We start from the raw sequence: 16,151 nt of genomic DNA, 5'->3' as shown, positions 1-16,151 counted from the left end.
ACAACATAGCTTCTTCAGTATACCTTAGATCATTGTTGTCCAGACAAGAAGCAGCTTTGGTCAACACAACATTCAATTCAATTGAAGATCTCAAAGCCTTAACAATTCCAGAAGGAAAAAAGCAATAAGCTTAACAGATCACCATTGAAAGATATTTGGTTTTTACGTGGAGGTTGAAAAGCATAGCTAAAATATTCTCACCATTTTGTGGAGAAAAAAGAGAAATATCACGAAACTTGATCCAATTGCTTGATCATGTGCTCTAAAAATAGACAATTATGTTATAACAAAAATGCCCACATCAATCCTTGACATGCGGCCTCTAGATGTACCATGTCGCTACACTGGAGCTCCAATAATTGTGGAGTCATAGAACAGAAGAGTGGCCGTCCCGTCGAGGGATAGGCTGGAAGGTTAGGGCATTGATGTACAAGTCAACATCGTTGGGGTAGGAGTAGTCATCGGCGGCATCATAAGAGGAATTGATAGCAACTAGACACTAGCTCTTCTTTAACGAATGGCATGAGAACTAGGGGGAGACTCCGGTTTTGCAGGGAAGAAATGGCCGGAGAATCTTTTTTTTTATTATTAATAATGCAAAAGAGGCATAAAGGATAATAAAATGGGCAGGCTATATAATAGGAAGGCGACGTTTCTTCTCACTATAGAAGTGAATATTATCAAATAAGTAGAATGAGATACTCAATTTTGAAACTTCAGCTATTTTCTACAGGTAAATTATCTATGACGAAGATTTTTTTTTATTTATAAAAAAGAAACATACATTATAATTTTATTTTAGATATTCAAATATTTTTATTTACTTTTGATCCGTTTACTTAACGTAGAATAACTTTGAGTCATATGAATACAAAATCTAAAGATTAAATATTTTTTAATACATTAAGTTATATATGTGTTAATTTTCATGGAAATGAAGGTTAAAACATTTTAATCTTTTATTTAAATTTTCTATCTTAAAATTCTAAAATTTTAATAAATCTCGAAATAAAAAATATCTTCTTTGAAACTAATTAATTTTTTTAATGATTCAAAGAAAAAAAATATTAAAAAAATATATTTTTCTAAAAAATATTGTTCAAAAAATAAATCAAGATTAAGATATATATATATATATTTATCACACCTCGATTTCTATTATTGGCTTTACTAATTTTTCTATTATGAAGGAGAAAAGTTTACTAAATTTTGAAGTTTTACCACAATCTGTTTGATGACCGCTGGGTTCCTTCACCCATGTCTAAGAGTCGGCCCATGAAAGACAGCCCACGATATGAAAGCATCTAGATCTTCCCCAAGAGTCAGACCTGGCTCATTCCGCTGCGAGATCGTACTCCACCTAAGCTTTCCTTACAAGCTGGCCCAAACCCTCTGGGCCCACAGTCCAGCCTTCTCCATCCTTGGCCACAACTCCACCTTTTTGTCCGACCTGGAAGACAGAAAGCGACCAGCCTTTCTTGCTAGCGGGTCCTCTTGCATGCGTGTCAGAGGCGAATCAAAGATCGTTACGCATGTAGCAGGAGTCTGATATGTTCGTACGTCCGTATCTGTATAGCAGAGACACGTGACCCAACAATGAGGGTTCCGTTATATGTCACTAGCGGACGAAAGGAAAAGGATAAAAAGAGAGACCCTTCCCTAGACCTCTAAGTTTTTTCCATTGCCTACAAAACTTCTGTAAAATCCTATTTTCTGAATCTCAGATTATTACTGTTGATTGCAACAATTTAAAAAGTTGATTAATCAAATAGTTAATGTGAAATTAAGATGACATTGAAAAGGGATTAAATTAAAATATTTAATGCATTAATTGAATTATTTCTACATATTACAGACATGGTTGTATAACCACTATTAGAAAAAGGAATTATTTCATAATAAATAATTTCATATTAATATGATATTGTAATTAAAATATTTAGCTTGTCTTTAATATTATTATATCTGTAGAGAAAAAACAAATTATTGGATGTGCTTTGACAACTTAGAACTGAGTTTTTTATTTTATTTTATTTTTTCCAGTTAGAAAATGATAGGAGGAGAAGAGTAGGATAGGGTAACGTGTAGGTGAATCATTAAACCGAGTATCGTACTGCTCTTAAAAGAGCACCGCGTATTAAAGCATGCACGTGGCGACATTATATACTTAGATATACTGTACGGGTCGATTTTTTTTCTTCCCTACCCATTATTACAAATCCATTTTCCAGCGGATTTGTTTTGTTCCTTTTTTTTTTTTTTCGTTTCCATTCTTACGATTGCTTTTTTCTTTTTTTTAAATATATATATAAATAACTTTTCTCTTAGAAAAAGACCCAAGTAATTAGTCAAATACTAGACAAATAATTATAAAAGAATATAAATAATTATACGTGGGCAAGCCAGTCAACAGCTAATCCGACCAACCTAACAATGAAAAGCAAGAGTTTAAACTGCAAGATGTGAAGAATTATGGTGACATAAATTATATAATATTCTTAATTAATAAATTAAAATATTTATTATTTTTTTATTACACAATATAAATTATATTAAAATGTCAAAAAAATCATAAATATAAGTATCCGTGCACGAATCTAGCATTCTCACGCTGCTTTCACCGTCTCAACCACACAAATTCCATTGTTACTCCAATCATACTACAAAAGCAAACATCGATACAACAAACCAATCAACCATGACCAAAGTCACATGCAATAAAAGAAAATTAACAGTAATCAAAGTATCAAGGGAGCCAAAACTACCAAAAATAACCAGCAAACAGGAAGGTGTTTCCCCAAATACTAAAGTAAAACTTCAAGGAACAGCATCCACAACCACCGACAGAAAGTTAAATCTATGACGATTTCAGACTCCCATAACTAATGAAACCGAATAATCACTAATTCCCGCAATTTTAATGAAGCACCATTTCAACCAAGACTCAAAATAAAACCAAAAAATCCAAAACATGATAATACTTATATACAGAGGCATGTTTTACCAGAAGACGAAGGAGCCCTGAAGACCGTTCAAGTTCCCTTGCCTTTCTTCACTCGATTCTGGCATCCTCAGACAAGTGATTATGACTATTAATTCATTAGATTATTTTTATTAAAATATAAAATAACTACTGTCCATAACGTAGTTATTAGAGAGACACCTCACTAGATGATATTCCAGTGTATTCTATAATTTTCCACAAGATGTTTGTAAAACCCACATACCAAATATATAAATTCAATATAAATATATAGAACTGCAAAATCCACATATTTGTGTATTAGTGAGTTGGACAAAAGAATATACAAGGACTGCATAATTAATATAAGAATGCACAAGGTTACAAATGAACAAGAGTAGATAAATGAGTTGCAGAGCCAAAAGAATCATTCACTGATATCATTAAACTAAACACAGACTCCAGAGTCGTAGAAAACACTTTCTTCCTTTTTCAGTTAAAAACTAGAAGTGGGTATTTCAAGTTTGAATCCTCCACTGTTTGCACCACTGGCAAAGCATTAAATAACATTGACTGCATAAACACCTAAAGATTCATAGATCATAGTGAAACTGAAACATGGAGAATTTACATGATGAAATAACCACGGTACTGCTTATCAGTGCACTTGTCCTCACAGACCATGCAAATGTAGGCAGCTCTTAATCAAATCTCTTCAAGACGCCTTGTAAGGTTGATTTTCATTCCCAAGCAACTGAGATCATAGAGTTGGCCAACCCTGACTCTCCAAAAGACACTTTACTCTCATAATCCAGACTCTTTGCTCCTGGGATTGCCTGGGTCAACCGAAACGGCCTTGTCCCAGTTTCTTCTAATTGGGAATAGCAGAACGACCACAGCAGCTGCAGAAAATTAGTCAGAGAAATTCAGAAACCAATGCAAGATAACAGTTAAATTTGTTTCATTCCTCTGGTTTAGAATGCCAATAATATATCTCCACAAATACAATGCTATAAAGCCTTGAAGAAAATAGCACTCCCAATACCAACCTGATATGAAACTTGCAAAGACTAGCTAGCATGCAATCTAAGAGTTATCTTAGCATGAGCTACAAGAAGCAGCGAGTTCTCATCCTCCTTCCATTAGTTTAGGTTGGAGACTTCATTAAATAAGATCTAACAGATAGTGTTAAACAGAAAAAGAATGGATGGCTCCAAGTCTTTCTAATAGATGGGACTCAAAACTATGATAAATTTACATACTCAGGCTATTGGTTGCCAGAATTCAACATTTCCATTCAGAATCACTTTCCTAGGAGAGTAACTTCCCAATAATATGATCTTAGAAATGAGATATTACCATGTTTGATTATAATTTTAATTTTCTCTAGAATGTACAATTCTTATATCTGATTAGATAAAGAGTTTAAAATAAAGTAGATTATTCTAGTACCCTAATCTAAATAAGTAAACATATCTTATGAATATATAAATATACTATGTAATGAGATTTATCATAATATCCACGCTGATAAAATATAATTATTATTACAAAAATGTTAAAACAAATATCATACATTTTGTTTAGGATATATGTTTAAAAAATAAAATAAACAAAATCAAAATCATGAGATTAAAAATTGAATAAGAGGCTGAAACTCTTGTAGCCTACTCATCATCTTCTAGGTTTGTCAGGAAGATCTAATAGATTTTTTTTATGAATATTATTGTAAAAAGGAGTATTAATGTTTAAATATATCTTTTTAATTTCCTGCACCCATTGTAGAGAAGATTTATATAGTTGTTTTTTTTTGTAAATATAATTGTAAAAAGGATATTTATGTCCACGTACTGTTTAATTTCCTACCTTTGAGTACTTAAACATAAAATGTTCAGGAATTGAGCTTCCCTTGGAATGTAACATTCCCATACAAAACCAAATATTGGACTTTAACATTCCCAGTCACATTCCTGGCAGATTTCAGCAACCAAACACCACCCCTCCAACCAACCCCCAAAGAAAGAAACGATAAAAAGGGGAAAAACATGTCCTGCACTCATTCAAAGCAACCTGAGCTCATTCAACACTCCCCCCCCCCCCAGAACAAAAAGAAATTAAAAAAAAATAATGAACAATAATAGAAATTGCCACTAGAAAAGGCACCATTCAGTTCTTCCACTTAGAGCCTGTTTGACATTAAGTTTGGAAGCTAGAAAAGTGCTTTTTAGAAAAAACATCAATTTTAGATGATGTTAAAAAAAGCAGTTTGGGAAAGTTGTTTTGTTATTTTTATATTCTTATAGCTAAACTATGTCAAAAATAATTTTAAATTATTTTTTAATACTTTCTAAATAGTATTTTTAATAAAGTGCTTTTCTCAACACAGCACTAACAGCAATGCCAAACAGGCCCTTAATGTTTGGAGCAGACAGTATTAATGTATCCAACAACTTTTACAGGGCTACTAAAGCCATCCCCTAGTACATGTTGAAAGACAATAACAAAATAAACATATATGCATTTTACTAACCATAGATGATCAGATGAAAAGTTGGAAGGTCAGCAGAAAGAAAACAGAGAAGGGGACAAAATATAGGCCGTCATCCAGTCTTACACAAATGTTAAAACAGGACAAAAGAATATGAGGACAAGTAAAATAAGCTTTCTCACCTGTATTGGATCAGATTTTAGGAAATTTCTCTGGACCCTACGTCCATCAGGAAGACGAAGTCCAACCCTGCAAAGAATGCTCCTGTCACCCTTGGGTTCTTCAGGCAATGGTGGATATGTGGGTTTCTTAGATGAGCATGATTCTTCCTCCTTTTCACCAGTAGTTGCATCTTTATTGTCAGAAGCCATTATATTTGAGTCTTTCATGCCCTCCATAGAAGCAGCCAATGCCCGCAGCATATCCTCATCTTCTTCATTAGTTTCAACTGAGGATGCTATAGACAATGAATATATTGCTAACAGGACCATGGATAGTGACAAAGCATGGCATAGAGACACGAAAAACCCACACAAGAACATACACTGTGCAGCAGACACATCCACAAACACGTGCATGTGGCAGTGCAGAATGCAAAATTGAAATGTCAAGGTCTAACAAGTACAACAGTGTCTGATTTTCACTCATTACTAGAGCTTCTTAGTTCCTTTCAGCAGAAATAAAGCACCCAGGTACAAATTATAGTGTCTGATGAAAAAAATATACAAAGAACACATAGAAGGTTACCATAAACAGTAGGACGTATATATTGTAGTCTGGAGATAGAAAATTATGAAGAAAGATAGAAATAAGAGGAATGAGAGAATATCTCAAATAAAGGGAAAGAGGGCAAGAAGGAAAATCATAAACAAGCATGTATTCCTCAACCAAGTAAAATATTTTAAATAAATTAATACTTCAACTATGAATTATGAGAAAAAACTAGGTTACAAAAATATCAACTCCTTAGATAAGATAAACCCTGTTAAAATTCTAAAGCGTAAATTGTAAGAAGCAAAAAGAAAAAAAACTACTATATACACTCTTACTTTCGCTGTATGTCTCCTTTGTATACACATTGTTATCAATTTTGAGCCTAGGTCTCCAAAAAGAACACAACCATGCAATTGAAAACCTGACAATTGCACCATACCTGGGCAGTCAATGCACAAATTTCCAAATTGTCATATGCATATGCACCCAGAATGAGTTTAGCGAACAAATGGAAGCAGAGCATCAATGATAATAAAAGAGTATCAATATTCATAAAATGACCTGTTTAAAACTTTCCACTCCAACAGACACATAAGAATTGAAGAAACGTGGCATAACTTGCCTTTGATTTTCTGTGGAGCCTGAGAACTTCCCCTCGGACGCTTATGTGATAGAGTTGCATAGTGATCCCTCGGCCCACCATCCATGAATTGTACTAAATCCTATAATTGGGAACATATTTACTCAAATCAGATAAAGCAACCAAAAAATTTTAAGACCCTTCTCCAGAATCACATAATCATGCAAAGAGAACACCCAAAACAAAAAGATACACATCAATGCAACGCATACCTCTAGCAAACTCTCGGGCTGTATCATTCCATTCCATGCACGCATCTTTTGTCCCGTTATTGGGTCAATGACAAGGACCACAGGAATGGAATCCAACTTATAATAGGTGCAGACTTTCCTGCCCTCACTTGTATCATCATATACCTATCTCCATGGACCAAAAGTCACAAAAATGGTCATGCTAAATATTTTAAGGGCTATTGAACAAAAAAATCCAAAAGTAAACTAATTTACATTTATATCCAACGCTTTAAATCTTGGATGGTAAAGCCAAACCTTTTCAATTTACTACAATAGTACTAAATTGAATTTATATAAGTTAACAGTAAATTATAATATAATCCCTAAAGTTCTATTTGAATAATAAAATAGTGCTCAAATACAACAATGTCATTTTTTATTAATCTCATTATTCACTCTCTATTCCCACTTTTACATAATATCGTAGATATTAATAAAAACTTAAAATATAAAAATAAAATAAAACTTCACAATTTAAAACATACAATATTTCATTTTATTAAGAATATTATTAATAGCAAGTAAAGTTTTTCAAATATAAAAATTATACTCACAATTTATAATATTGAGTATAAACATTCAATGCAAGACTTTAATGTATATTATTTATATGTGATGTTTTATAAAACAGAAATTTATTTGTAATAAATATTTATTTAATAAAATATATTTAATATTACATAAAATAAATATAAAATATATTTAGTTTCAATATAAAATTTAAATTAAAGGAATATATGTGTTATTAATAATATAAAACTTTAAGCACTATATTGTAATTTATCATTAACTTTCCCAGATTCAATTTAGTCCTCTTGACTACAATCGTGATAACCTGAAAAGGTTTGGATTTACCATCCAAAATTTAAACTGTTGGATATAAATACAAATTACCGTAAACTTTTGGATTTTTTTGTCCAATATCCCACATTTTAAAGGCCAAAAACATTAGTTCAAACATTCAAAAACTCAAAACTCCCAAATCATCAGCATACATGATAACTTGTCGAAACAGCCACTAACAGGCCCCTTCTTTTGGAACATGAATCTCCTCTTTTAACTCTCAGCAAAAAAATAAATAGATAAATAAACACAGACACTGAAGAATGATACCAACCTGCCAAAATATAAAATTAGTACTGATGGTTTGAGCAACAGCTTCATTTGCCCACGTATCTCGATTAAGCTTCAGAAAGCAAGGAATGCAACATCAGAAGTAAGACTAGAAACAAATGTTTTTTTAGAGTGTTGGAATATTTAAAAAATCAAGTGGAGACATTCAAACGCTACCATATGAGAACTGAACTCCTTTGCGGACTGTATATTCACCAGGAGCCATTTGTCTTGAACGGAAGCAGCACCTTTTGCCTGTACTTCAACACCCAGAATTTAAAATAAAATAAACTTAAATAGGAATAAAATAAAGGATGTCCAAAAAACTTGAGACAAAATAAACATGAAGAAATTCCCTTGCCTTTTCAAATGACCCATGAAACATCAGATGAAATGGAGGGCGGTATAAAGAAGCAAGATTATCTCGAGGGTTTTCTGCTGTGGATGTAGCACCTTGGTCTGATTCCCAAACCCCAGGACGTCTCATTTCCTCATCAAAGTTGCGAAATGCAATTAGTGAACTGGATTCATGGGGAGGATAACCCATCCTTGATGTTCTATATGAACAGAAGAGGCATTGCACATTTAGTTGCAATCATGTAATGGATGTGAAATGCACAGCACAGTTCCTAAATATATGTTCAAACAAAAAATCATAGCGGATAACAGGATGCAGAAAAGTTGCAGATGAATAAAGCATGTTACATGCCAAACTGAGAAATGCATTCTTTGTACGATAGCACTTCAACTAATCTACAAAGTTGACATCGGCAAATTAATGAACGAAATAAAAAACATAAAGCAGGAGTAATACATTCTCTGTTCTAATTGAAAAGGAAGAGAAGGCATTTAAAACTCAAAAACAACAATTTCAAAAGGCCATCATAAACTAAAAGTTATTGAAAAGCAACAACCAAGAAAATAATTTAGTTTCTTCAACTCTATCACCTTACCTTATATTATGCATTACACATTCTTTAAAAGAAATGTACTTGAAAGAGAAAAATTGAAACAATTGATTGATATTTCAATTTAAATATCTGTAAATCTTATGAGATACAGTGAAGAATGGATATTTTCCAAGCCTTCAAAAGTCTAACAGCATAACTTGGAGAAACCTGGAAAACATTAAACTTTTTTAGCTTTACTGGGTAACTGGTAAAAGATGACAAAAATACAAACACAAGCAGTTAAAGATAAAACCCGGGAAAAAAGTATCAAACTGTTATGCAAATCATGTATTATGTAACTACAAGATTTACAGTCTATTACTTATTTGTTCTTCGTTTTCATATTTGATATCATGCTGCCATAGAAACTGAAGAGATACAACATGAAATCAATAAAGTGAAAATAGAACATTTAGAAAGCGTGGATAACATACCTATAGAACATTGAATCATCATAAAGAGTATCCCTCACAACAGGTAAAGGAGGCCGCACTTCCTCCCCACCACCTTGTCCAACATTTTCATTTTCATGGCCTTTCAATGCACTGAATCAAGTTGTTTAAAATATTGCATAAATAAAGAAATAAATTAAACCAATGTATTTGATGACAAAAAGCATCAAAATTAAAGCACATTCCAACTCACCCAGTATTTTCTTCTGCCAAGGTATTTGCATTATCTGCTGGTGGAGAATGTGATACCGATGCAACCGGCCCACCTTCGTTGCCAACATAAAATAACTGAAGAGCTTCGTCAAGTTTCCAGCTGGTGGCCTGTTTTACATTCCAACTTACCAGTGTTAAGTTTCATTCAAGAACATAGTAAATATGTGGCAAAAACTCAAATACTCAAGAATCCCCCACTAAGATCATATTAGAGCAGTAGTAAAAAGATGCTTTACAGGTGCAAGCCCATATGCATAATTCAATTATATCTACATAAAATGATAATTAAAAAAGAAGAATCATTAAAACATCAACGATAACCAAATGTCAAGTATTGGTAATAGATATTTTATCACTACTATTGCTCAATGCAGACAACCTGACTTCTCAATCTTGGACATGTCTTAGTAACTTCAGCAAACACCAGCTCATTAAAAGTGCAATCTTTAAGGCTCGGGTAAACAACATTGTGTCCTTACTGCTGCTCTAGATAAAAGCCAGCTGGAAAACCCATCGTCAAAAAGATCGTTCTGTTATGTCTCGTAATTCCCTAGAACATCTAAAATTTAAAAATACACGAAAATGCGATTCGCCCAGAACCCAATACTTCCTTGGCAACAAAAAGAACACACTTTTATCAATGCCCAACAAAAAGAACGAAAAAATAATATTCTATTAACCTCATCAAGCCATCAAAATATGGACACGCTAATAACCAATCACAGATTCACTCTCATAACGAAAGAGGAGCAACAGACTTTAACAGCCAAATTACACAGATAAACTCATATCTCTAATTGCATAGGAATATTGGTACCTGGAGGAACTGAGTAGCAGTCTCGGCGGTTTGGCCGACGGCGATCTCGAGAAAAGAAGAGACCATGCTCTGCTTATCACTGCCGGACAACATTCTCTCCATAGCTAAGAAAATCCCCAAATCCAAACCCTAAATACCAGATAAAAAAAGAAGGAACTCCAATTGGGAGAGAGAAAATCAGCTGATATCTAGGGTTAGGGAGGGATTGTGCAGAGAGGAGGAGAAAAGGAAAAAGGAGAAGGATACTGTAGAGCGGTTCTCTAGTTTTATAATTTTCGGCTAAGCCAAAATATTTGAAAAGACTCGCTTTCGGTGCATATTGCATATGCCTTGCTGTATGGTGATACGAAACGTTTTCCTGTATCGCAAGTAAAGGCTATTTTTGTAATTTAGGTTTCCTCGTTTTGTTGGAAAGCTACTAGTTCACAATCACTGGTGATATATGATTGGGTGTCCACAAAAAATTAGTAAAATTTTAATCAATTTAATATTTGAATTTACTTTAAATTTGATTGAGATATAATCTAAATTACCTTACTCCATCATAAGTTTCATTATTATTAGTAAAAGTATTCGAGTTCATTTAATTTTGTAAATCTTAATTCAATAATTTATGTAAAATATAATTTAAAGATTAATTATGTTTTAAAATTTTAATGAATATTCTGTAAAATATATTATTTATAAAAAATAAATATTATTATAAAATATATTTTTATGTATATAATTTAAAATAGTAATATTCAATATATAAAACCCAACTTTAATTTTAAAGGAATGTAAGTATCATTTTTAAAAATATATAAGAACTATTTTTAAAACTCAACTCTAATTTTAAATGAGTATAAATATTATTTTTAAAAGTTGAATTCGAATTTAATTATATATTATTGGTATCTATTTCAATAGGATTAATTGAATTTTAAATGAATATAAATATTATTTTTAAAAATATATAAGTATTATCTTAAAAGTGGAATTCAAATTTAATTATATATCATCCATATTTATTCCAATAGGATTAACTGGATCTAACTGTTCGCAAAAATTCAACTTGCAAACAACCCTAAGCTCATCTAGTCATTGCTGTTTGAAGGTTTAGGATGAAGATTAGGGATTTCTTTTTTTTTTTTTTTGGAATATGGTGAAAGAGCTAAGTAGCAAAATATATTAACTATTCAATTTCACCGATGTATTTATTGAAAATGCACAATTTTAATGCAATATTTTTAGTTAAAATTAATTTAAATTTGTAATTAAAAGAATAAATTATATTTTTGACTCTAAATTTTAAAAAAATTAATAAATTAGTCTCTATTTTAAAATTAAATTCTTAAATCTTTATATAACAATACTATCAAAAAACACAATCTTTTTTTTATGAGTTTAAAAGCCACCGATGGACTCAAACTCTGTTTGCGTTATGAAAAATAGTTTTAATAAAAATATTTTTTATTATTTAAAATATTCAGAAAAAATAGTTAACAGAAAATTTCATTGATTTGAGAAATTTATTAGAATTTTTATATATAAATTTATTAATATATTTTATATCTTAAATTATAATTTAATAATAAAAAATAAGTTATTTTATTAAAAAATATTTTGTATAAGTTATTTTTAATAAAAAAATATTTTTTAATATAAATTATTTTCTACAAATAAATAGAGATTTAGAGTCATTTACTCTTTAAAAAATATAAGAATGAAAAATAAGGAGAGATTATTGTTTTTCCTTATTTGACAAAAAGAAGAAGATTAAGAAATTTAGGAAATTAAGTATTGTTTTTCTTTCATTATTTTCTCTCCAATTTGGAGAGAAAATAAAAACAAGCTTAATTTTCTTCACTTTCAAATATAAAAAAAGAGAGTAAAGGAAAGAATATTAAAGTACATTCCTTCATTTATTTTTCTTTATCCATGTTAAAAAAAATATTATATTTTAAATTTTGAATTTTAATATAATTAATGAATTAATTTTTTAAAATTAAATATTTAAATTTTTATATAATTAATTCATTTAAATAAAAAATGATTCCATTAGTCAATTAATTAAATTTCATTTGTGAATCAGATTAAAGAGAAAATAAATGTTTTAAATATTTAAAATATCCTAATAAATATTTAAATTATTTTTAATATAAGTGAAGAATTTTATATTATAAATATAAAATAAAATTTATATATTTAATTTATATTATAAATATAAGATAAAATTTATATATTTCATATATTTAATTTATAAATTCATATAAATTTAATTTAAACAAGAATTATCCAACATTTAATATATAAATATTAATTATTCGAAATAAATAACTATGCTTCACTTCCATTATTTTACTCTCTAAATTAGCTATTCTATGGTTTTTACTTATGTCTATGTATGTAAATATTTAAATTATAAATGAAGAGGATGATTTGGAATAAGCAGCGGCTTCCTGTTTGTTGCTTGGTTTTTAAGGTTTCTTGAAAGCTTTGGTCTGATTTAAATGGTTTGATTGATAGGTTTGATCTGTAATAGGTTTGATTTGTTTCTCGAACTTTGTTGCCTTAAAAACTATTGAAAAAGCAAGAAATGCAATTCTCCTTGCTCACGAGATCTTTGTGACATTATAAAAGAACACAAGCCCATGATAAAAAAAAAAAAAAAAAAAGGGTGATTTTGGAGAAGGTCTCCATATTTTCATTGGTCCAGCCCCGGCAGCTTTCTTAACATCTCTAATCTAAGTCTAGTAAATTGAATACAATATACCATCAACATGTTTACACAGATGAACAACAGAGAATCTTGAACTTCAAAGCATGACATGTTACTGAACTTCAAGCCAAAATGAAGAGAACCACCAAGGCAAGATGAGCCAGCCAGTTTGCAGACACATTACCCTTCTCTTATCTGCACACATGGTTTATGAGAACAGTCAGTCGCAAGTTGACAATTGCTTAATAGTGAACTCCAAGCCAAAAGAGCCTACATGATTAACTGCTTGTGTCTCTTGGCTAGTGGATGCAAAGCTACGTGACCCCATTTTCACTGATTTGGATGGAAAGCTAGCTAGTTGGTGTCTGTTGGCTAAAATTTAGATTTCACTGCTTGTGTTGAAGCTACAAGGTTAACATTTGGCCTTTCTCCTTCTTCTTTCTTCTTCATGGGTCAGGTTGAAGGCCCCTTAAGATTGCATGCCAGTGAAAATGGGGCAAATATTTCCTGATCAACAAGAATATGGCTGCATATGTTGTTATTGTCTGACAAAACTCTGCAGGGTCTCTTTCTAGACGTAGCATAAAATTAAACTACTAGTGAATTATATATTTTAAACAAAGTTGCTAATTAATAAAAATGATAGAATAATTTATAATGCTCACAAATAAATTACTTTTAGATAAGGCTGCAGATAGTATGCTTTCCTGAAGAAGTTTGGTAAAGTTATTGGGCTTTTTGCAAAATTAGGGGTGGGAAAAAACTTATTTGTGGAGTTAGGGTTGGAGATAAATTATTTGCGGATTTGGGGTTGGACTACCACGTGGCAGTCGAGCCAGGCATTATTTTTTGTTTTTTTAAGAATGGAGTGGCGCCAGGCCATTCTTTTCTTTTTTTTATTTTTTTTATAAAATTATAAAATAATATTATTATATAATTAAAAATTATTCATATTATTTAACAATAATATTATATATTATTTAAAATATTATAATTATATTAATTAATTAATATATGAGTGTATAAATATTTAAAATTATAAAAATTAAATTTATTTTTATTAGACTGCTATTATGCAGTCGTACAAAATAATATTAATATCATAATATTTTAGAGAATTATGAAATATACTATTCTAAGTGGCACTAGGCCATTATTTATTTTATTTATTTTTTATTTATTAAAATATTATAATTATATTAATTAATTAATAAATGAGTGTATAAATATTTAAAATTATAAAAATTAAATTTATTTTTATTGAATTGCTATTATCCAGTCGTACAGAATAATATTAATGTTCTAATATTTTAGAGAGTTATGAAATATATTATTATATAATTTGATAACTGCCGGACTTTTCTCACTCTAAGGGAAATTAAACCCGAAAAAGTGAAATAGGTCTAAGGTCTCATAAACCCACTTTATTTAGCCGGTCGAGCATATTCAGTCCTGATCCAGACACGGGACAGATCGGGTTGCTTGCGAATCTGGATTCAGCATGAGGAGTCCAGCCTTGTGATGTGACTTGAAGAAGGACAGCAAACCCAGTCAATTCGCAGCTCTGCTCGCATGCGCGCTGAAGAAATTAAATAACCGTCTGACGTGAAAAGAGTCTTGGCATTTCCATACTAACGATCTAAGTAGTTTCGGTTGTAATTAAATAATATTAGATATTTTTATAATAATAATTTTTTTTATAATTTTAATATATTAATATTGAATAAATTTTATTATTAATTTTTAAATAAAAAATTACTGTAATTTATAATTTCATAATTATAAAATTAATATTATACTGATTAGATATATAAAAACAATTCAATTGTAATTAGATATATAAAAATAATTTAATAATATTATATATATTTATTTAATGATAAAATTTTTTATTATTTTAATAAATTAATACAATAATATTATTATTAAATAATATCAATAATTTTTTAATTATATAATAATATTATTTTATAATTTTATAAAAAATAAAAAAAATAAAGAATGGCATGGCGCCACTCTAAGTGGCGCCAGGCCATTCTTAAAAAAAAAAATTAATGTCTGGCGCCATTTAAAATGGCGCCAGGCCCTGGCGCCGGTTAAACAAGCGGCAGGTTTTCTTTTCGACTGCCACCTGGCAGTCCAACCCCAAATTCGCAAATAATTTATTTTCAACCCTAAATTCACAAATAAGTTTTCTCCCGCCTCTAATTTTGCAAAAAGCTCAAAGTTATTTGAAAATTAGCTCCGCTTTGTCAAAAAGTTGTGAAACAAAACTTATTCTGAGAGGAAACTCCTATCTCACATCCATTACATATGCAGAAATAACATGCTTTTATAAAAATTTCCATAGTTCTCCACTTTTGAATTAATTTTTAAAATTAAATTTTAATCGAGATATTTTTTCTTTTACATGTTATTTGGTATTCGAAATTTATTAATTTAATTAATTTAAATTCGTATCAAATAAGTTTATTTAGGAAGCAAAAAGTTTTTTTTCAAATTTTAAATCCAAAAAAAGATGTTATTTTACTTTTTGGAAAGAGCATCAAAGATATATATTATTAATAATATATAAAATATCAAATTAAAAAGTACACACCCTTATCAAAGGAATATATTTACCAGGAATATATTTTGACATATAGTCAAAGAATATACCCCGTCATTTTCCGTATAAAAGGACTAGGTTAGAAAATTAAAAAGGAGTCCTTCCTCTCACTTCTCTCTTTTTTCACTAAATTTCTCTTAAAAACTTCTAATTTGAGCATGAAGATTATTGGCTGTGCATTTATATGTAAAAGACTTCTTTTGATAAAGTCACGTGTCTACGGTCTAATAGTCTTATTAATCGAGCAGAACCCATTTTGA

At 30.2% G+C, this 16,151-nt stretch overlaps 1 protein-coding gene across 2 annotated transcripts; it reads right to left on the bottom strand.

The window, feature by feature from the left end:
• Positions 1 to 3,343: 3,343 nt before the first annotated feature.
• On the bottom strand, positions 3,344 to 10,873 carry LOC110605325 (plant UBX domain-containing protein 7). Of its 2 annotated transcripts, none has more exons than XM_021743817.2 (10): positions 10,583 to 10,873; positions 9,746 to 9,873; positions 9,535 to 9,645; positions 8,512 to 8,707; positions 8,328 to 8,405; positions 8,155 to 8,223; positions 7,017 to 7,160; positions 6,787 to 6,886; positions 5,633 to 5,907; positions 3,344 to 3,864 (listed from the first exon to the last, which is right to left on the bottom strand). In XM_021743817.2, the coding sequence occupies exons 1-10, from the start codon at positions 10,682 to 10,684 to the stop codon at positions 3,703 to 3,705; spliced, it is 1,365 nt and encodes a 454-aa protein (XP_021599509.1). In that variant the 5' UTR covers positions 10,685 to 10,873; the 3' UTR covers positions 3,344 to 3,702. The 2 variants fall into 2 exon arrangements, with proteins under 2 accessions (XP_021599509.1, XP_021599510.1); XM_021743818.2 differs by having other exon boundaries at positions 5,633 to 5,898; positions 10,583 to 10,871.
• Between the last annotated feature and the right edge of the window lie 5,278 nt (positions 10,874 to 16,151).

This window comes from Manihot esculenta, chromosome 17, assembly GCF_001659605.2.
Source record: "Manihot esculenta cultivar AM560-2 chromosome 17, M.esculenta_v8, whole genome shotgun sequence".
Lineage (NCBI taxonomy): Eukaryota > Viridiplantae > Streptophyta > Magnoliopsida > Malpighiales > Euphorbiaceae > Manihot > Manihot esculenta.
Note: the sequence above shows the minus strand (reverse complement) of the source record. Positions and strands in the feature narration are given on the sequence as shown.

Coding starts and splice junctions, on each gene's coding strand:
- LOC110605325 (XM_021743817.2), bottom strand. CDS start 10,684: ATGGAGAGAATGTTGTCCGGCAGTGATAAGCAGAGCATGGTCTCTTCT. Junction 9,874..10,582: donor CTGCTACTCAGTTCCTCCAG/GTACCAATATTC, acceptor AATGTAAAACAG/GCCACCAGCTGGAAACTTGA. Junction 7,161..8,154: donor CTAATTTTATATTTTGGCAG/GTTGGTATCATT, acceptor CCATGGAGATAG/GTATATGATGATACAAGTGA.